At 50.2% G+C, this 21,072-nt stretch overlaps 1 protein-coding gene and 1 long non-coding RNA gene across 7 annotated transcripts in view; both read left to right on the top strand.

Annotated features, from left to right (window-relative positions):
• The first annotated feature begins 625 nt into the window (after positions 1-625).
• LOC310899856 lies at positions 626-2,496 on the top strand. 2 transcript variants are annotated; one of them, XR_014584717.1, is made up of 3 exons: positions 626-760; positions 1,091-1,211; positions 2,342-2,496. It is a non-coding gene; the product is annotated as an uncharacterized lncRNA (long non-coding RNA). The 2 variants fall into 2 exon arrangements; XR_014584718.1 differs by lacking the exon at positions 2,342-2,496 and adding an exon at positions 1,457-2,328.
• A 6,416-nt stretch (positions 2,497-8,912) lies between these two features.
• The window catches only part of GALNT16 (polypeptide N-acetylgalactosaminyltransferase 16), a 67,783-nt gene continuing 55,623 nt past the window's right edge, over positions 8,913-21,072 (top strand). For 2 of the 5 annotated variants that reach the window (XM_083836813.1, XM_083836814.1), the window contains exon 1: positions 8,916-9,188. In XM_083836813.1, coding sequence (XP_083692939.1) covers positions 9,018-9,188 — 171 coding nt within the window. In that variant the 5' untranslated portion in view covers positions 8,916-9,017. Of the gene's footprint in view, positions 9,189-21,072 lie in introns of all 5 variants that reach the window. The other 3 variants (XM_083836812.1, XM_083836811.1, XM_083836816.1) reach the window with 3 other exon arrangements.

Below are 21,072 nucleotides of genomic sequence, written 5' to 3' on the forward strand. Positions count from 1 at the left end.
CACAGCCAGGGGGTATGAGATGTGGCTCTTCTCCTTGGTGCCCCTGTTCAGAGCAGAGTTTAGTGAAATTAGATCTGTGCTCTTGTACTACCAACCATGCTAAATTTGAATCTTGGTTTTGCTCCAAACACCGGAAAAGAAATAAATGCCCTTGGGGGGTGACACAAAGAGAGGGACAGCTGGAAAACCCAGACTTGGGAAGTAAATTTTAAAGTTAGACTTAAAAGTTTCATTTCAGGGATGTGGTGCGAGTGGTCTCAGGTGGACCAGAGCTGAGTGGAGCCACCACCACCGAGGTCTGAGCAGCTGCCCAAATCCCCCAGCGCAATGAGGCTACTTGCACAACAGCCTTCAGAGATGAATGAGGATGTGATGTTTGGAGAGCAGAAGAGGTAAAATAAAATAAAAAATAAAGCAGATAAAATCTATTTTATCCTAGATTATGTTTGTGGGGATGCAGAAATCTCTGAGGGCTGGAAATCTGTCAAAGCAAACCCGTCCTTCAGAGCTTGGCAGAGACCGAATGGCCCTACAAGATGCAGCTGTCCTCTTTGGCCACAGCTGCCTCTCATTGAGCTCCTCCCTGCACCAAATGATAAAGGCAAGCGGAGGCTGCTTTCCCTGCTCTATGTGTTCCTTCTGCAGTGTTTCTCTTATGTTAATGGTGCAGTTCCTTAGTGCTTTGTGCTTGCTGGTCCCTGTCTAGCTGCCCTGGGGACAGGGAGTTGGGATGAGCTGCATCCCATCCATGGAGGAGTGGGTATGGGGCTCCTGCTCAGCTGGGTGGAGTCATGGGGTGTGTTTGTGGTGCTGTGTCAATGGGGTCTGAGCTTGAAGAAGGAAAGAGCTGGACTATGAAGTGTAAATATTGGTAACATGCTGATGAATGGTGGTGTGCCTCCCAGGAGGCTGAGACTGCACACAGCTCTACGTGGGGATGTAAAACCTGGGAGCAGGGGGCTATCAGTATGGTTATTTTTGTCTGCATAGACTTTACTGTGCCAAAATAACGTGTAAGTGTTCTTCAGTATTCCATCAGGGAGTATGATTGCAATTGTTGCACACAGCCTTTTTCATCCTCTCTCCACAGAGCAAAGTATGTTGCCGTGCACACATTTAGAGAGGAGCTGCATGTGCCAATGATCATATATATTTTCTGGAGATGGCACATTTCTTTAATCTTGCTGTGACCTTCAAAGAGAAATGGTCAGGTTTGTGATGGCTTTTAGCTCCTGTGGGAGAGATTTTCCTTGTCTTCAGCCAGCAGCAGAGGATGCGGTGTTTGCTGGAAGCTCAAATTAGACTTAGAAGCTAATCTGAGTGTGTGAAGCACGTGTGCACGTGTATATGTGCGTGTGATGATGTATCTCTGCATCTGAAAAAGCTGCATGGATGTGCTGAGCATCTCTGTAGACATGCGGGCTTTCAAATGAAATAGTATTGCTTCTGTTCACAGTGGCTTAAGCAGTTCCTCCCATTTCTCACTCCTTTTTCTGGCTGCTGTGCTCCTGCAGTGACAGCTCTTTATTGCCAAGCCTCGCATTCAGGTATTGGAGATAATTATGAGCAAAAATGAGGGGTCATTTTTTAAACAGTGGAATTTCTTTCTCCTTAGTTCTTGTTCCCCTCTTCTACATGAGAGTGGGGCAGGTCATTCTGTTCATCGCTTATAAAGCACTCTTCTCTTTAGGGAGAAAAACACTTGTCCTAAAATGTGAATTTCTAAAGAATGTGAATCTGACTCATGTTAATGTTACAAAGAAATTTCTATTAGATAGCCTTATTGTATCATATGGGCCATAAAAATGGCTTCCTAATGGTCAGGCACCTTGCCTTTAAAAGGGAAACAAAGTCTGAGATACCTCAGTTTGGGGAAGGGGAGGCTGGCTGAGTGGAAAAAACCATGAAGGCAGTGGTGAAGGACATGGCAAAGTGTTGGACCTTGCAGACACTACTAACAGATTCAGAAGGTTATAGACTGTAGGTCCATGAAAGGATCCTATATGGAACAGCAACACCAAATGCTACTCTTTTAGCAGTCCCTTGGGATGCTTTATAATAGGTATGCTCATGATGAGGCTGTCTCCTCAGACACCAGCGTTGGGGAGCTTCAGAGGAAATCTGTGCCCTCAGGTTTGCACCTTAAAATCTTTTTTTGCTCTGTGAGACCTTATCTGGAAATCAGGGAGCCCCATGTGCCTGCCATGGGACTTGGACAGGGCTGGTGAGTGCGGAGATACCAAATAGGGTTGATGCAGACTCACTGAGGCAAATGCCCTCCAACCCTCATCACCTTCAGCTGGGGCCAAGTGCTCTCAGAGCCTCACAGTGTCTGTCTCAGGCTGTGGCCAGGGAGGTTGTGGACCTGTGCTGAGGCCCTGCTGCCTGCAGTGAGGCAGCTGCTGCCAGTGCTCCTGACAAAATGAATGAAAAGAGTTCCCTGCACAGCTGGGTAAGGGGCTGGTGGCTGCTTCACATGCAGCCTCTGCAGTCCCACCACTGGCAGGGCCTGGAGGGGCACCAGGGCAGGGGCTGAATCCCCCAACTTGTGCTGGGCAGAGCTGTCGCTGCTGAGAGCTTCTGCAAAATGGCTGGACCTGCGTGATCCCAGCACGAGGGGTTTCTGTGCTGGAAGACTTCATAAAGTTCATGAGAGGACATCAGCTCAGCTTCTGTGAAAGCTTCAGGTTGGCAGTTTTCCTTGGCTATGGTTCCACTGAGGCTGTGATTTCAATAAATATCCCAGAAATCCCTTACTCCTGCCTTCCCGTGAGTTACGATGTTCCACTATAACATGAACAGGAAAAGGTAGAAACTGGCAAATCTTCAGTGCTGCGTTGATCTGGCTGGAGTCTCAGGGACTGAAAGTGCTGCAGATGGCAAGTGCTGTGCTGGTACTCCTTGCACTACTGCCAGCCAGAGGCAGCGGAACAAAAAGGGGCATCCTGTGACCTTGGGAGGGAGCCTTGAGCTCTGCTGAGGGTACCCCACTTGCTGCAGTGATGGTGGCTGTGTTTTGCCCTTGAACAGAGTTTGTGCTGGGGTGAGTTTGCAAGGCCCTCCTGCCTGCAAGCTCAAGAAGCTGGAAAGCACTAGCATGCTGGACTTCTGCTTCTTTTTCCCCCCAGCTTAATGTGATGGATACTTGCTCCTGATATCCTCCAGATTCCGACAATTTTTCTTGGCTTTTTTTGCCCTTCCCAGCTCCCACCTGGAGGTGGGTCTGGACCTTACCTGGCCAAGGTTGTGGATCGGGGGCATTGTGGAGCCCCTGGGACTGTCAGATCCACGGCTCCTGTTTCTGGCCTCCCCTCAGCCTGAGGTTTCTCATGCTCAGTGCCAGGGCTGGAATGTTTTGAGAAGTGTTCTGTTAATTGTCTGGGTTATTTTGAGGGATGGAGCTTCAGAAATAAGTATGTTGCTGTGACTCTTAGGAAAGTTAAGCATTTTTTCAGTGCACTTGACTTGAACCCAGCTTGCTGTGCACGATGCGAGTCACTCTTATGGGATGTGTGACAAACTGGGTAGGATATTTTTCACAGTTATTTCCCAGACTGCAGTGGTTTTTGTCTGGAATTCCTCTGTAGTGGGAGACTGGAGCTTCATCACTTTGCCAGATGAGCACTGCAAGCTGCTTCTGCTTTGCAGCTAAGAGGGCTATTATGGGCACTAACCTGGTGGCTATATTGAGCTTTAAAAGCTTAGAATTTCTATGAGGATTAAATTGCAGTTCAGGTCACATTCAGCACTGTGATGTGCTGCCAATAAAGGAGAGCAAATAGTCATCAGATTGTAATAAAAAGATTTTATTGTTAATTAATTCTGAGCACAAGAAAAGTGTTACGTGCTTTACCATAAAGGTGGGAAATAAATCCCTGTCCTAGGGAAGTTAAGATACAGCATGTAAGAGAAGCGAACGATCTGGGGCGAGAAAGGCACATAGGTTCTCATCTTCCCTTCTACCGCTTTTCGTAAGTCAGGCTCATAAAGCGGATCAAGTTGATTATAAGTGGATCTTGTAGTTTAATCATTTGCATTAATATGTAACTTATTCTACTTTAAATATTTATTTTGTTTCCACACTTTCAAAAGATCTCATGACGGGTGCATGACTCCAGAGTGAATTTTTTTGTGTGTGTGTGTTGATATCTCCTGCCTGATTCTGCCCTAACTCCATTCCTCTTTATCCTTGATGTGTTGAGTTGCTGCACAGGGGTTGCCCCAGGACTGGCTCGATTGTCTCCAGAGACCCAGCTGCAAGATGTGGCCATGCAATTCTGACTGCAGAGGCTCAGCTGCACCAGGGTGTGACTATTGAGCCTCTGCCACAGGGAAAACTGAGATCTTCATGTTGAGCTACATCCCAAGAGATGAGCGAGCTTCAGCACAGAGCTGGGACGGGAACAATTGCTTGGCCAGTTTTGGGGCGCTAATGGGAACCTTTACTTGCCACAGTACTGCTCTGAGCTAGAACCTGGATTCAAAGGGCTGCAGCAGCCCGGTCACCCTCCTGAACCCATCAGTCCCTTTACCCTTTTGACTCCCCATGCTGATCTAGGGAGCCTCACTACATGAAGGATGTTCCTCAGTGGGAGCTGGAAGAAATCCACTTCACCAAAGGAAGGGAGAAGAAACGCAGACTGGAGTAACAGTGGTGAAGGTAACACCGCTGTCTTCTCTAAGGCTGTGCCCAGTTGTGCAGCTGTACAGTTCCGGCAGCGATGGATGGGTAGGTTACCTCCCTCAGGGAGGGTTAATGGCACCTTCTCCCAGGGGTCCTGTGTCCCAGATAATCATCTCTGAAGACTTCCTTGACTCCTTCAGACTCTCAAAGGAGATTCATCTGACCATGGTTAGCCTTTTAGTGGGTGCTTCTCTCTTGAGAAACACGAGTGCATTGCAGAGCTGTTAATTATAGCTTATTGGGGATTCTTCTGTTCTCATTTTCATTAAGAAAAATCTTCATGAAGATAACCTTAAGGTTACACTGACCTTAAATACCACTTAAGAGAATGTTTAACAGTGCAATTTAATACAAAGCAATTCAAATTCCAGTTCCCGGTTAACTGTATACTCTTTGCCCTAACTTTGAGCTGGGTCATTGCCCTCCACCACCTTACTGCTTGGACGTCAGCCAGAAACCATGAACCAGAAGATATTTCTGTCCTGGTTGGCAAATATGCCATGCTAGGCAGCTCATCTTCTGTTAATTGCAGAAATAATCAGCATTCACCCCCTGTGCCTCTTCTGGCTGGGCATCAGAATAAATTAAGGATGGAGCCACTCCTGGGGGAGTAATTTCTGTCTGGCCTTTTTGTGGTGCCTGTGGAGGTGATCAGCTGGAGGCCGCCTGAATGGTACCTAGCTCTATGCCGTGTTTAAGGTGGTCTGTTAGACTTCTGGCATACCTTGTGTTTTTGTGGTGCAAGTGGCTGAGGCCAAGGGTGTGCAGGGCGATAAATGATCTGGGGCACTGCAATGTAGGTTTTCAGAAACCCAAACACCCCCGCAACCTCTGACCAGCATGAGGAAGCTCTTTGGAAATGGAAAGTATTTGGGGCAGTTTAGGAATTTGGCCAGTGTAGATGAGTAATGCAGATAACATTTTTCTTTTCCAGCTCCAGGCAGTGGAGGCTGGTGGCACACACTTTACCATGTTGGCACTGCAGCATGGGTAAACACGTCTCAAAGGCTTGCAGAGGAGTGGTTTGGAACTGGGTGAAGAGGTGAGGTGCTATGGTTAGACCATCAGATGGTTCCCCATTTGCTGTGGGGGAAGGACTCCACGGCTCTTTCTGCCCATTGGGACAAACACTTCTCTTATTCTAATTTTTTCCAAGGGTCTTCCTGAATTGAAATCAGGGCTGAGCTCAGAGTCCTTCAGTAGGTAAACTGCTTTCACCCATGCCTGGGCACTTGTTTGAGCACCTGGAAGCTGACTGACCCTTGCTTAAAGACAGCAGGAGCTTCACCAGAGAGGGTGAGCCTCCAGCCCAGGGATGGAGTGGAGGAGGAGGAAGGAGCCACTTGGTGGCAGCAAGCTCAGAGAAAAGCACCCTGAGATGTCTTGCACTCTTCTCCCAGCTACTGTGCTCTGCCCATGTAGAAAGAGCTCTCTGAGGAGAGGTTTTGTGGGAAAAGTTCCTGAGCTGGGGCTGCTCTTTACTTGAGTGACTTGGCTAGGAGCCATGACAAGCTTGTCTAAGAAAACTACCAGAGCTGTCTCAGCTGAGTGTATGGATGGGCTTTGAAGTGAGAATTAAGAGAAGGAACCCCGGTGGATGAAGAGCTCCAGGGAAGTGAGCTGTGACTGTATCCTCAGTCCTCGTGGCTTCAAGATACGTGACTTTCTGGATCTTCAGCCTGTAGTGCTTTCAGTGAGCAGGCAGGAGCCCAGCTGGGCGCGGGGTACTTCTGCATGAGGTGCAGCTCCATGCCTGGCTGGTGGGCCATGGGTGAGCAGCGCTGCATCTCCCTGAGCAAGGCCCCACATCCCTGCAGGACAACATCATGCACTCCTTTCTCCCCCTTTGCTGTTCTCCTTGCTACCCTGGCGGCTGCTGAAGGAAGCACCCAGATGGGGAAGTGTCTCCTGCCAGCCTGGAAAAGTGAAACCTCTCTGTCTGGCAAGGGTGCAGCTGCGCAGCCCAGCCTTGCGTGACCTGCTCCAGCCCCTGAACTCTAATGCTGATTTTCCTTAAACGTTATTAGCTAAACTCTGGATGACTTTGTCCAAACTGTTTCTGGAGTCTAGACAGACTTTATGTTTATGTTTCAGATGGCACTTCCGTGCCTGGAGGCCACAAAAAACAGTGGACCTGATTTATCAGATCAGAATAATGCTAATAAAAGCCTTTTTGTGTTCTCCAGATGTCCCATAGTTGAAAGCTCAGCTACATTCATCAGTAATCTGACAAACGTTCTCTGCACCACAGCTATAAAAAAGACATGTTTTACTTTTTATGAAAAGAAGTCTAGATGATGCTTTTTTTTTCTTTTTCTTTTTTTTTTTTTCCATGCAATGAAGAACCCTTTAATTCTATCTGGGCAATCTGGGATACCAGATTTGCTCTTCTAGCTGTTACCAAGGCCATCACCCAAAAATACAGAACTGATTTCTCAAGCACACTATTCAACATTCATGGCTCTAGGAGATCCCTTCCTATTGAAAATGATGCTGGGTAAGGCCTTGGTGATTATAAAGAAAATAAGGTTCTTAAACACCCCCCCCCCATAAACTTCTTCCACGTAGTTAGTCATATTCCTCCTTCCCATTACTGTATCAAGATTACTCACTGAATACTTAGGCTAACAAATCAGCCGCTTGAATTGGCAAAGGGTCCCTTATATCATTCCACTGTACAAAACTGAACTGTCTCAAAAAAGACTTAACGTCTAACATGGAAGTCCCAGCTATAGAGGGAACAAAAAAAGAACAGTTGTGGTGGTAAGACCCCACAATTCTCCTGTGACGCTTGTACAAGACTGATTTGTTTAGTTTATTATGTTTCTCAGGTCACTTCTGTTAGGCAACAGAGCTATTTATTGAATTACCTGATGCTTTTGCAAAGTCAGCAATGCAATATTGTCACAGTTAATGTTCATTGTGTGTCTGCTCTGGAGGCCACATTGAGGTCTCTGCTAGGCTGCTTCTGGTACTCTTATTTCTGATAAGGCAATAGCTGTATACAACCTTGCAGCTTACAGTATAGCCACAAATGAAGAATTTGAGTTGTCAGAGGTCCCTGTACAAACACAGAGTTCAAAATACGTCTTTTAAATGAGAGGTGAGATTTTTGGAGCAAAGCTCTGCAGTTGGAGGTTTTTTTCTTTGCAAATTCTGGCTGCAGAGCGCAGAACCTTGGTACTCATAGCTCGGGCCTAGGAGCTAATGGAGCATTTGGGCCTCGAAGATGAAATATGGCTGGGGACATGTCTTCAAAGCGTGCAGAGGCCTAGTGCTGCTGAAGTACGCGTCTCGTGGTGGCTGTGCTGAACAGGTGCTGTGTCCCCCAGCACAGCAGCTAGCACGCTGTCAGCACTCCCTCGACTGTTCGGCTCAGGTCCTGAAGCTTAGGCGACCTGAATAACAGGTCTCTGTGGATCTGGTTTATCTGTGTCTAGTGGGGTGCCTCAGGGCCGGTGCAAGCAGCTCATCTGATGGCTCTGAGGTGGGAACTGATGCTTTTGCTGCACCCCTTGCTGGGGCTGCGGGCTGGAGCTGCCAGGTGGGTCTGACTGTGTTTCTACAGGCCTCACCTGCAGGGGAATAATGCCCCGGGGCTGGCTCCTGGGGTGGCTACCAGTGACTGCCCCCAGGGAGGAGAAACCCCTTCAGCTCCAGCTTGTCACCCCTGCTCCTGGGCAGGGGTCTACCCACTTGTTTCTGACGCTTTCCGACAGGGCACCCAGTGAAAGGGGTTTGGGGCCTTCAAAGGGAAGGATTAGCTGATCTATCTTGTGGTTTCCTTACGATCAACACAGGCAGTTAGGGATGGTAGTGATTCTGTGCAGGATGCTTTCTGTCACTCCTTTCTGTACTCAGCAGGCCGAGTTACCCAGGTGGCACAAATAAACTCTGAGTTTTGGGGTTTCCTGAGCCAGGTACCACAACTAAACTCTTGAGTTTTGGGGTTTTCTGTGCCGTTTCCTAAAACGCACCACCCTGGAAACGCTCTGGAAACACCAGGACGCAGCGAGGGCGAGGAAGCAAAGCGGGCTGGGCTGTGTGGTCTGCAGGCGCGGGGGGGTTCTGCTGGGACCCTGAGGGTCCCGGGGGGGGGCGGCTCCATTAAGGGGCTGTGTCGTTGCTTTCCTCCGCTCCCCTCCTGCCGGCGTTAGGACCCGGCGGGGCGGCCCTAACCCGTCCCTCCCCAGCCCATGGAGGAGGAGGAGGAGGAGGAGGAGGAGGAGGAGGAGGAGGAGGAGGAAGGGGGGGCCCCAGGCCGCCTCCCCGCCTCCCTCCGCCGCCGCTGCCCGGCGAGGCAGCGCTCCCAGGCTCCACCGGGGCTCTCGGCATGAGGAGGCTGCGGGCCAATGCCATCGCCGTGCTGACGGTCGCCTGGATCCTGGGCACTTTCTACTACTTATGGCAGGACAGCAAGCCCCGCGCGGCGGCGGGCGGCAGCGGGCCGAGGGCGGCCGGCCGGCCGGAGCTCCGCCGGGAGGACGGGAGCCTGCCCCTGGCCGTGAGTGGGGTGGGGGGAGCCGTGCTCGGGCGAGGAGGGGGATTTGGGGTCGCTTTGGGGGGTTTTGGGTCGTTTTGTTTTGTTTTGTTTCGTTTTTTTTTTTTTGGGGGGGGGGGGGGTTGGCGTGCCCGCTCGTAACCATGGCAGCGGGAGAGCGGGGCGATGCTGCGCGGGGGGGAGGTTGGGTCCCCTTCAGCCTGGGCACAGCGGCAGCTCTCGCAACTCCAGGAATAGCTTGGTTAAAAATAATAATTAATAATAATAACGGGGCAGCCCTGGGGCAGAGGTGGCCCGGCGGTGAGGCGGTTCGGGAGCCGCTCGGCGCGGCCCCGTCGGCAGCCGGCAGGCAACGAAAGCGGCAGGGGCAGGGGCAGGGGCAGGGGCAGGGGCAGGGCTCGCCCTTCTCTGGCAGAAATACTCTGGCAGGGCTCTGTGCCTTCGGGGGGCGTTTGGCAGGGCAAAAGAGCCTTCTGCTGAGACCCTCGGCCGCTGCTTGCAGAGGGGGGCAACTCGAAAGTCAAAGCCGAGGCTCTTGGGTTTGGTGAGGCTGTTATTTGTTTCCAGCAGCCGGGGCATCTCCGAGGTCCTCTGAGGAGCGGGGCTGTGGCCATGCCTGCGGTGCCCCCGGGCTGTTCCGCACCCCTCTGCAAAATGTTCCCGTGCTGGTGAACAGCGCGAGGGTTCGGAGCACCGCTGTCTGTCGGATCCCCCCGTAGCGTGGGGAAAGCTGCCCCGAGCCCCTGATTTCTTGCGTGTGCTGAGCGTGCGGCTCCGGCAGTTTATTTCTCAGTTCCCCCCGCTTACCCTTCTGTTGTTATTGTTTTAATTGCATTTACTTCGCTCCCCCTCGCAGGCTTTGCGAGATTTCCTGGATCTGCGTGCCCTAAAATCCCTGGGAGGAGGATGCCTTGGAGGTGCCGCGCGTTGCTGTGCTGCTGCTGCTGCTGCTTGGGGGAGGCGGTGTGTGCTCGCCGCTAACCACGGCGCCTGGCTTTACAAGCTGTAGCGCCGGGCAGCCGCCGCTCCGCATCCCAGCCTGCTCGCAGGTCGCTGCGAAGCATCCCTTACCGCTGAAATCCCGTACCACGGGGAGAAATAATCGTCCCTTGCCCTCCTGTCCCTCCGTGCTGGGGTCCCATGATGTGCCATTCCCCAGGAAGGCAGTGGCTGGGATTGAGGACCTTCTCCTGACATACCTGACCACATCGTGGTGCGGCGGCAATACCACGTCCTGACCTGCAGCAATTCCCTTGCATAGAGGAGGGTGACAACGGGGTTTTGTGGCGTCTGGGCTTCCCCTCGTGCATGCTGGGGACAGCATTGTCCCTGCAGGGGTGGCATCTAGCGAGAGTCTGAGCAGGTGGTCTTGTGTGCCCGATGCAAGTATGCGGGGTTGGTTACGCGTGGCTGTGGCTGTGCAAGGTGGTCTCAGCGTTTGTCCTGCCTCCTCCTGCTGGGGCTACAGTGCTGCCTGCCATCTGCCCCCCGTCCAGCCCAGAAAACGTGCCGTTTCAACCTGAAATTGAATCAGGAGGGAGAACCCTGAGGGAGAAATGGTTATCTAGAGACATGGCTGTCCTTCAGCTGTGCAGAGCCCTCAGCCCTGAGCTCGTTCCCTGAGAAGCTGAACTACTTGAGGTAATAAATAATGGCAGTGTTGTGCAAGAGAAGGCGTGCGTATCCTCTGCGTGCTGCTTGGGTCCCCTGGCCTTCCACAGAGCCGCCAAGGCAAGCTGCCTGTTTTCAGCCAGCTTTTGGTCTGCTCTGCTCTGTGTGACTGATGATGCTGGAGTTCAGGTTTGGGTTCATCTGCAAGTAAGGGTGACTCATGTGACTTGTGGTTCTCTGGAAAAATATTTTTGCATTTTTCTGCAATTGGCTGCTTTTCTGTCTGGGGGAAAAATTGTGTCTCTTTGACGAGCAAGTCCAAGAGCTCTGCTCTTGCATCTATGCCGTGACATTTCAGATTCTGGGTGAAATACGGTGAAGCGCTTTCTGGGCTTGCAGTGAGATGTGGTTTTCTTAATTATTCTCTCCTGATGAATAAAAATAACTTCAGGTAAAAAAACATAGTTGATTCTGAGTCTCATCTTGAAGCTGGGTTCTTATTTGTTTACCTCACATTTATTAGCACAAGTTTAAACTTAAATTCTGGATGCCTGACTCTTGGAGTCAGCAAGGGAAATCTTTGGATGCTAAAGCTGGGCAGTGGGGCTGTCAGAGATCAAACAGCGTCCCAGAAATAGCTCATGCATTAATGGCAATCCTACAGATCCCTGTTTCTTATCCAAAAATCTAGCAACTTGGCCTCTATGCAACAGCCTCTACCCAAACAGGTTCTACAGATGCTTGAAATAAAAATGCAGCAATTGGGAAACTGGAGGCGTGAATCAGTGTGAGCTGTGCCCCTGGACGCTCCCTGTTCCATCCACCGTGGGCAAGTGTCAGAGTCCAGGGAATGCTCTATTTCTGTTTGTCTCCTGACCCTTGGAGGCTTCCCAGAGGCAGAACCTGTGCGATGTGTCTTCAGAGGGGCTTTGGCATCGTTTCCACAGGCTGTTAATCATTCACCACTTGCTGCTCATCTGCTTTTGTTTGGAGCTGATGGCCAGAGCCTGACTCCGTCCTCCTGCCACAAAACGCTGCCGGGTGGGAAGCTCGCCCACAGCACTCCGTCCCACCTGCAAAGCGTGTTGGTCAGAGGGATGGCTGCCAGGCATCCCTGAGGAATTTTTCTTGTTGGCTGATGGTGTGTGCTGAGGATTTATTCGCTCCCACTCCTGAGTCAAAAGCTGGATGTGAGGCTGCCCGAGGGCTTCTCCAGCTGTCTGGCTTTCCTGGGGTGGCACAAAAGCAGCATCTTTGGAAGATGGACCGTGTTAGGTGGTGCCTGGTTGCTCTTCGGAGCGGGTGTGCTGTCTGTTACCTTTGTCCTGCCAGCTTCTGTGGCCTGCGCAGCTTCTCTGTGATCCCACCAGAGACTGCTTGGCAGCCGACAGCTCCGGCACGGTCGCGCTGCCTCACGTTCCCCGGCGTCAGCTCTGGTGGCTGCCCGCTATCTCCGTGTTCAGCCACTTAAAATGAACACCAGGCAGATAAGATCGCTGTGTCCTTTTCCCTTGTAGCAAAGGATTTCTAAATGCTCTGCGAGCGGCACCGAGCTGAGCTCTGCCTGCCTGTTGTGGGGCTCTGGGCTGGGCTGACAAAGCGCTGCCTCTGGGTGCTGAGCGAGTTGGTGAGGAAGGATGCCAGTCGCCTGTCCTCCCTCTCATTTAGCCAGGTATTAGGTATTGGCTGGAGTCACCTGCTTCTCTGGGTAGCCAAACTGCTGGCTTCTTTCTGTTTGCTACCAAGGCTGCCTCGACGTGCTGTTATTTATTTAGGGAAGGGGGACAGCCCTTGGAGGCTTGTGGTGGCAGTTCCTGTTGTGGATGAGCCCCTACAACACACTGGTTCTCCGTGGGATCTCTGTTATCAGCGGCAGAGGAGAGCCCTGTGCCAGGAAAGGACCACTGCGTGCCTGTTTCTCCAAGACTAATGTTCAGGGACAGTTCGACAGCCTAATATTTTATTTACAGCGTTTATCTTAGAAATGTGGGAATGCCATTTGCCTAACTGGCAGAAAATGATTGTATTTAACTTGTCCCAGCGTCCCGTGTGAGACATTAGGAATCAATAAATAATAATAATTTTTTAAAAAGGTTCACAGTGATGTTAATTAAATCCAGTTGGCAGCGCTGGTGATGTCGATGTGTGGCACAGCAGTTCGGGTGCTGCCTTCTGCAGGGGAGCGTGGTGACCTGGGCAGCTGGGATGGTGCTTGGAGGTGGGGGGCCGAAAGCACAGCACTCCCCAAAAAGCGTCTTATAGCAGAGCCTTGCCTTTGAGTAAGTGGGTGAAGCAGCTGCAGGCTTTAGTGAGAACGCGGTGTGCTGCTGCTTCCAGAGTTAGATTTCTCCTTGTGTTTATAAAACCGCCCTAACAAACCTCCGTGATCTAAAAGCTAAAAATTGAGCAGCGTTTGCTGGGAACAGAAGCCGTTCTGTGCTGCCTTTCAGTTTCCCCAAAATCTAAAATGGAGATTTTACCTGCTTTGCAGGGCTTTCGGGAGACTTTACTTGCAAGTCGTGTAAAGCATTTCAGATGAGATACCCTTAGCAAAACATTTGATTGAGCTCACTCTTTTGTGAACATTTGAACCAGAAACTGGATTAGCAGAAATGCACGGGTCAGGAAGGATCAGCTGCAAAAGGGCGATGCTGTGGGCACAGCAGAGTTTGCTCAGTGTGCTGAGCAGCAAGGAGTGAAAAGAGGCTGTCTCCTACCTGCTGCTATTCTTCACCGCATTTTTGTGAGCATATTTTCTTGCAGCTAATAAGAGACGAAGGACAGGAGGTGGATTATTCTCATTAGACTTTCCAGCTCCAAATTGGGCTTGTGGCTGTATGTTCAATGAAGTATGTAGGAGTACGTTAAAAAATAATTTATTCTGGACCAGCCAAATCCTGAAACAGCCACAGCCAGAAAAGCGCTCTTGCCCAACAAGGTGTCTTTAGCAGGTCTCTGAAAAACTCTTCCTGCAGGACGAAGCTGGAAAACACTGATGCTTTCCATCTGCTCACGTGCAGAATGCCCTGCATGAAGGATTGTTGTGCTGTACCTCTGTGCCTTTTGGTATCAAGTGTACAGTTTACAAAAAAAAAAAAAAAAAGATTATTAAGTGAGCACTTAAGAGCTGCAAAAAGCAGGTCCTTGGGTAACTTGTGAGTTGGTTTCTGAGTCTGGGAACAGTGATACAGTGGCAATTCAAATGGTAACCATCAAATCAACTTGAAGTTTTTTTTTTTTTAAGTAAATTAATTGTAAAAATTAATAGTAAAGTATCGAAGTTAAGAAATGTAAGTCTTGGAAGTGCTCAGTGATGTGATCGTGCTCTATTTCCCAAGTGCTACAATAAGTATGTGATACCTTCGTTTTCCTTTGTACCTGGAAGACATTTTGGATCCAGTTGTGCAGTAGGAGGAATTACCAGCTACACCAGGCTGTTGGTGCAGTAGGCTGTGTGTTTCCTGACTTCCTGGGAGGTCTGTTTGCCTGAAGTGCAAACACCTCAAGTTGCACCTGAAGCTAGGGCACAATCAGCCTCCCAGTGTGATTGCTGGGTGGGTTGATAGGAGCAGCAGCAAATAGGGCATAACCTGTGGTGCTCTGCCTTGGCTTTGTGCTCGGGAACAGCAGAGCCGGCTCCTGGCAGCATTAAAAGCAGGCTGAGGGGAGCACGGTTGCGTTTCTTCCACCTCTCAGAGCTCAGCGTGGTGTTCACACCGAGCCTGGGTTGACAGCAGAAGGATGGATGCTCTGTGGTGAGGTAGCCCCTTCCAAAAAATCTCTTGGAGCAAACCTGTGCCTGTCTGCATCCGCTGTGTCTTTGGGTGGTCCAGGTCGTGCTGTGCCATGCCCTGGGATGCCCGGCTGCTGAGCCGTGCCTGCTAGCCAAACACTTCCAGTCTGTGCTGGGGAAACTGGTCTGTGCTGGCCAGGCACACCCAGAAATTTTGGGGAGGGCTGGGAAATCAGTGCTCCTTCAGAACAGCTGTGGTTGGCACAGAGGCTCCGTCAGGTCAGGAGACGAAGTGCAGCAAAGGGAGGTCTAGCCTCAGAGGGGTTGCCCCAGCATGCTTCAAAAGCTGCTTTTGGCAGCGCGTGAAAGAGATGCAAAGAAAGACCTGCTGGGTCAGGTCAGGTTCCCGAACAGGCACAACTCTCACGCTGCGATGTTGGGTGAGCTGGGAGGAGGTGGTTTGAAGTGAAAGTGAACGGTGCTGTGCTTGCAGTGCAGGACACAGAGCGAGTCACATCAAGTACCTGGGAAAATCTGCTGATGTGCTTGCATCACTTATTTTCAATAATGCTGGAAGCTAATTGCTAGTATCACTTTGCTTCCAGCGGTATTGAAAATAATTGCTGATTGTAAATTATTTCTCATTGATTTGTGGGGGCCCAAAGCCTTGCTTTCAGGACGGATGTGCTGGAGCTGAAGGGAAATGTGGTGGGAAGCTATAAATGACGGTGCTTGGCAGGGCGAATGACACAGGTTGTGCGGTATTCTCCTCTCCGCTGCTGTTCAGCCGCTGGGTTGTGCAGCTGTGCTTTGCCATTGGCACCACTCCCTCCCTTCCTGCCCCTTGCACCCAGGGAGTCAAGGAGCTTCCCGAGTGCTCCTGCAGCCCCCGTGGCTTTGGGCACACCAGTCTCAGCGTGGCAATGCCATGGCAGCAGAGCCCGCTCACCCACCGCCGTAGCAGCAGGGGCTCTCCAGCTGTTGCTTGCCATAGAAGAAATTGCAGGGACACCATCCTGCGTGCACCTCATCGGAGGCATAGGATGTGTGCGAAGCTGAGCCCTTTAAATCTTGGTGCCCTACTTAACAGGGATTTAGTCCTCCCAACCTGTCACAGCCCATCTCATTTTTCCTCTTTTTCCTTTTTATTTAGAGGATTATGACTGTTGCATTGAGCTTAAAGGGGATCAGAATGCTCTGTGTCTTTCTTCTGCTTCTCCCCAGTGTCTCCCGAGAGACACCACAACGAAGGGGCAGGAGCGGATGAACGGGCATTAGCATCACTGCGAGTGCTGAAGAAGGGCTGAGGAAAATCCTGTGCCCTCGCCTCTTGGGCTCACGTTCTTGCGGGATCTGCAGGGGATGCTCTGTCGCGCTCGTGTCCCCAGATCACGCCCGTGCAGGAGCAGGGGCTCGCAGCAGGCTGTTGACGCCTGCAGGGGGAGAGTGCAGATGGGCAGCTGTGTCTGAAGGGGTCCCCTTGCGGCTGTTCCGTGCCTCCTGTACCCCAGGAGGCATTATTCTAGCTCACAGGTGTGCAAAAGGCGCTTGGTGCTGCCTGCGTGTTGCATGGTCAGAAAACAAGGTTTGCAGACGTACCTGGTTCCTTCAGCTGCATTTCAGTGGAACCCAAAACCGTAACATCTGAATTTCAAATGAAACAAGTGTTAGCAAGCAGAAGCACAGGGTGACTGAACTCACTAATTTATATAGCAGTGAATTGGAGAAACTAGGAAATAATGCAGCACACAGCATTTATTAAATGTCCCGGAATTTGCTAAACCAAGTCTTGTGGGAGATTAATAAAAGCTAAGCAAGCTTTGGGGATCCACATTACATCATCTGTTGTTTTTTTTTTTTGTCTAGCTTTCTGCTAATGCAGTTATAATTCCACTAGAAACACACCTCCTGCTGCTATATTTAACTTGCCAGCCCTGTACGAAGCTTTAATTGTGGTTGTCACCGCTCCGTGGCAAGGCTAGTCGGGAAGCACGTTGCCAGAAGGTTACGTGAATCATGAAAGGGGGTTCTTCTCTTTCCAGATTCGAGTTGTGACTGAATGGGAAAACACTTCTGTTGAGCTCAGAATTTGCCTTATCAGCTCAATGTTTTTCTTCCCAATGTAAATTCCCATATCACTGTCAGTTGGGAACATCTGACGTGGGTAAATTTTGGTAGGTTTCAGTCACTGCCTGTCAGCTGGTTTACGTCTGAAGTTAGAGAAAGCAGCGCTGGCTGTAAGCCTGTGTGCTTAGCCTGGCTCGCTGCTGGGCCCGTGCCTCCGGGGCAGACTTTGCACATGAGGGACGTGTCTGAGGGAGCCCCTGCAGGTGGGACAGCAGGGCAGGGACTTGCGTGGAAGATCAAACCATGGGGGGCTGCTGCAGGGCTGCCCGTGGTCCGCAGCCGCCTCGCTGCCCTTCTCCAAATGGCTGCAGGTGAAGGCCGCGCGGCCTGAGGCCCACAGGCACGGCCCTCAGGCACGGCCCCTGCTGCTGGGTCCCTCGTGCTTGTGGCTGGGGGTGTGGGGATTTCCTACCCTCTCGTTTACCCCAAGTGCTGCCTCAGGTTTATTGTGCATATCTTCCTACCTGTTCGTTTGTGGGAAGAAGCAGCGTTTGAGAATAAGCTGCTGGGAGTGGGGATACAGGCGGGAGAAGCTTATAAATGGTTCCTCTGCGCGATGGTGTTAATCATTAAACCAGCTACCGCTTCACTGCATGACTTCTTGCCAGGACGAGCTGCCTCTCCAGGCTGAGTAGAAATAAATCTCGGGGTGTTTGCTGAGCTTGGAGGTGAGCGCTGGGAGCTGGGCCGCAGTCTCCCCACTGCTGACCGCAGGCTGAAGGCTCTGTCGCTGGCAGTGCAGCACGGCTCCTGCCGGCTGCTGCCTCACTTATAACTCTGGCTTTGGAGAGTTAAATCCCCGACTTCCCCCTGATAATGTGAGGTTACCCAGCTTATGTTGCTTTTAATGTAAAGTGACAGCCGTAACCCGTGGCTCAGGCCAGTAGCCTGCGTGATTCGTGCTTCCTGGGGGAAGAAATCCACTGTAGGCAGTCTGAAGATCATTCCCTCTGCAGAAAAAAGCGTGTTTGTCTGGGAATGTGCTCCTAGCATTTGTAGTATGCATTTGTTTTTTGCCTTGTTAACAATTTCTTTAAGCAGCTAGGTAACAGTAACGTCAATGCCTGCATGCTTAAACATAGGGCACAAGGTATAATGGGCGGTACTGGCTGATGGGGTACATGGCCTTTCTGCCACAAGTTATTAATAGTCAAATGCAAACACAAACTGCAGCACTGACTTTTGCAGGAGCAGAATTTTGCAAGGATAAGCTCAGCTGGTTGTACTTTCCCCCAGAACAGAAATCTGAATGTTGCACATCCACTTCTGCTACTGCACGCTCCAGCTTCGATCAAGGGGGGTCTAACTGGTGCAGGCTAGACAGTCTGGGCAAATTCTGCTGGATGACGAGAAGAAACATGAGTGAGCAGGCATTTAGCCCCATTGTACTGTCAGGTAATGCTGGATGTATGAGCTATGGTCTGTGCCAGAGCTGGGTGAGCTGCCCTGCGAGGCTCCAGAGACCACCTCCCTGATCAGAGGGGTGCAGAGGGGGTTTTTTGGGGCAGCAGCAGCGTGCCACCCCAAGGAGGCTCCTCACAGCCAACAGCAGCACCATGCCCTGAGGGAAACCTGCCCTGTCTGACACATCCTTGCTGTTTCTTCTTGAACATCTCCTTATGGCTCCGTGAGATCTGCACTTCGGAGTGGCTCTGCACTGTAAGCAAAAATGGGTTATCCAGAGTTATTTGAGGGGAAGAAAATGACCCAAATGGACTGAAAACCCTGCTGATTTAAAGAAAAGCTCACTAGCTAAATACCTTTGCCTCTTGAGAAAGGAGAGAGTGGAAAATCCCCACTGCTTGATAGGACTGTTCAGGTCCCCCATGGGCTGTGCCCCCAGAACTAGCAATTCTTCTGCCAGCTCACTACCTCCAGCGTTACCAAGGTATGTGTGAAAAGCGTCTGCCCAGGAACGTCTTTGGTGTCATTTGGAGGGCAGCTCAGCTATCTGTCCTCTGGACAGACACCGGGTCTGGCAAGGAAAAAGGCATTTATACTGTGCTTTACTAAGTGTTGACCTAAAAGAGCATGTCACCGCACATCTCTCAAACCTGTTAGCTAAAAAGTAAATCTCTCAGTTTTTAATTAAACAGATTGAGTGGATTTCTGAGAATTTGAAGGTGGACAGCCATATGCCTTTTGGTTTGCTGGAGTAGCTTGCATGAACTTGGAGGAGCTTCCCTGGTGCTCACAGTGGATGAGAAAGAAGGATGAAGTACAAGGACTTTTTTCTTCATTATATGCTGATAAAGTAGGGCTGGTGTGAAAGTATTAAAATAGCAAACATTTGAATGTTTTAAATATGAATCTTAATATTGTCCTTAACTTGTCACTTCAGCTATTTGAGTGTATTAGGAAAAAAGATATATTTTTTGTATTTTCTCTTTGCACACATGTTGCTTGCATCAATCACAGAAAGTGGAGGTGTTAAGCATTGTGTTATCCAGGCAGTCTCCCCACAGATGCAGACTGCTGTCCTGTAGTAATGCCTCATGCCATATCTTGGAGCCTCTTGATTGTTTGGAGAGGTACATAGAGGAGGAACAGCTTTTGGACAGCTTCTGTCCCATTAAAGGGATTGATAAGATAACGTGCAGGGTGTGCAATGCTGTGGTGTTAGCTGTGCATTGAGACAGATTGACTGCTCAGTGTCCGAAAGCAGAGGAAATGAGTATTTAGAGATGCTGGGACTACAGAGCAGGATTCAAGGTCAGTGGGCTGGAGCTGGCTGTTCTTGCTGTAGAGGCCACGTTCCCTCATCTGAAGATGTGGGAGGAGAGGACCGCTGTTAGAGGCCTGCCTGCTCCCCCAGAGCTGATGTAGTGGACTGCCTCCCCTTCAGGCAAGGGAAATGCGATCGCTGGAGCTCTTCCTGTTACATCAGATGGCCGACAGACCTGGCTGTGCGTCGTGGCCTGATGGTGTTATTGTAGGGAGCAGTGGGTAGAGGATGACCTTCCTCGAACCTTTTCTTTGCTGTGTGGGCAGGGGGCAGTTCCCATCTGATTCAGCTGCTGCGCAGCCACGTTTCTCTCTGCTGGTCAATGAACAGAAAGTGCTGCTTTCTGCATGGGGAGCTGGGATACTGACTGCTGGAGTCATGTCTTAGCTGCTAACGTCACAGGAATGGGGAATTAGGTATTACATCAAGCCAAGGTTCTATCTACTAAGGATATACAGACTGAAAGGGAATAAATTTTTCTAAGTTAAACAAATTTGTAGTAGCATCTGTTTTACCCAAATTTTTATTTTTTTACTGGGGTAAACAATCCAGAGACAGTAAGACTGAGACACTTCAATTGTTATTTTTGGCACTAAATATATTTTGTATTGACACATCTGTCTGGTGCACTTCACTTAACACATTTCTGAAGAGCCCTTGAGCATCTTCTTTTACAGATCAGAAACCTGAGGCTAAGAAAGGTTAAAGTCTTGATTTACACTGGTTGCTCAGGCTCTGACTTTCTCTTTGAATGTCTTTCACACCGGGCACTTGGCTGACACCCCTTTCTCTAGTGCGTGTGTGAATAGTCACGGCTCCATTGTGGGGAAGGGCGGTGGATTAAGGAGAAGGGAGGTGAATATACGCTACTGGTGTGTGGTGCCAGGATGCTTCATCCCCCGAGGATGGTGCTTCTCCTGCTGATGTGTCTTTGGATGCAGCATTGAGAGAGCTCAGGTCTGTAGGCCGGTGTGGCATCGTGCAGGGCTGCAAGGTGAAGCCCCTAGTAATGAGTGGCTCAAATGAGACAAACAGTAACGAGCTGTCCAGGGATGGCTCATTGGCTTCTGCCTCGCAGAAGGAAAAGCGTCACCCTGACTTGTGCTCACCTAGCCACGCAGCTGACTTTTATTCTTGAACCAGATTCCTAGCTAAGATAAAGTCCCTTGGGCGAGACGCTTGCCATTTGCATGGGGTTCTTAATTAGACGAATTCATCCTAAACATGGGCATCTTTCACTCGTTAATATGGCAGGGGATAGAGATTAATTACATCAGCAGAAACGTGTCTGTTGTTGTTTACCATTTATATGAAATGTGGCGGTCCTTGGTGTCTGCAGGCAGGGATGAGGTTCCGTGTGATATTGCTGTGCTGCCACTATTGTGTTTTTAATTATTTAACAAATTGCTGACTTTGAGTTGAGGTAGCTCCACAAGGCTTGCTCTCTGCTGATCAGGAGATGCCTAAAACTTGCCTATTCCAAAGCTTCTAGATCTGCAGTGATAAAGGGGGAGAATCATGCCATGTTTAAATTTTTAATGGCCCTCTCCTAAAACATCTTTGTTCTCCTCTCCTGTACTGCCACTAGTAAAGGAAGGGATAGGGTGCAGAGAGGTTTGCTATGATAATTTCAAAATCAGCAGCTTAGTTTGTGGCAGAATCAAGATTAAGCAGATCTTGTATCCTGCTTC

This window comes from Anser anser, assembly GCF_964211835.1.
Source record: "Anser anser genome assembly, chromosome: 5".
Taxonomy (NCBI): domain Eukaryota; kingdom Metazoa; phylum Chordata; class Aves; order Anseriformes; family Anatidae; genus Anser; species Anser anser.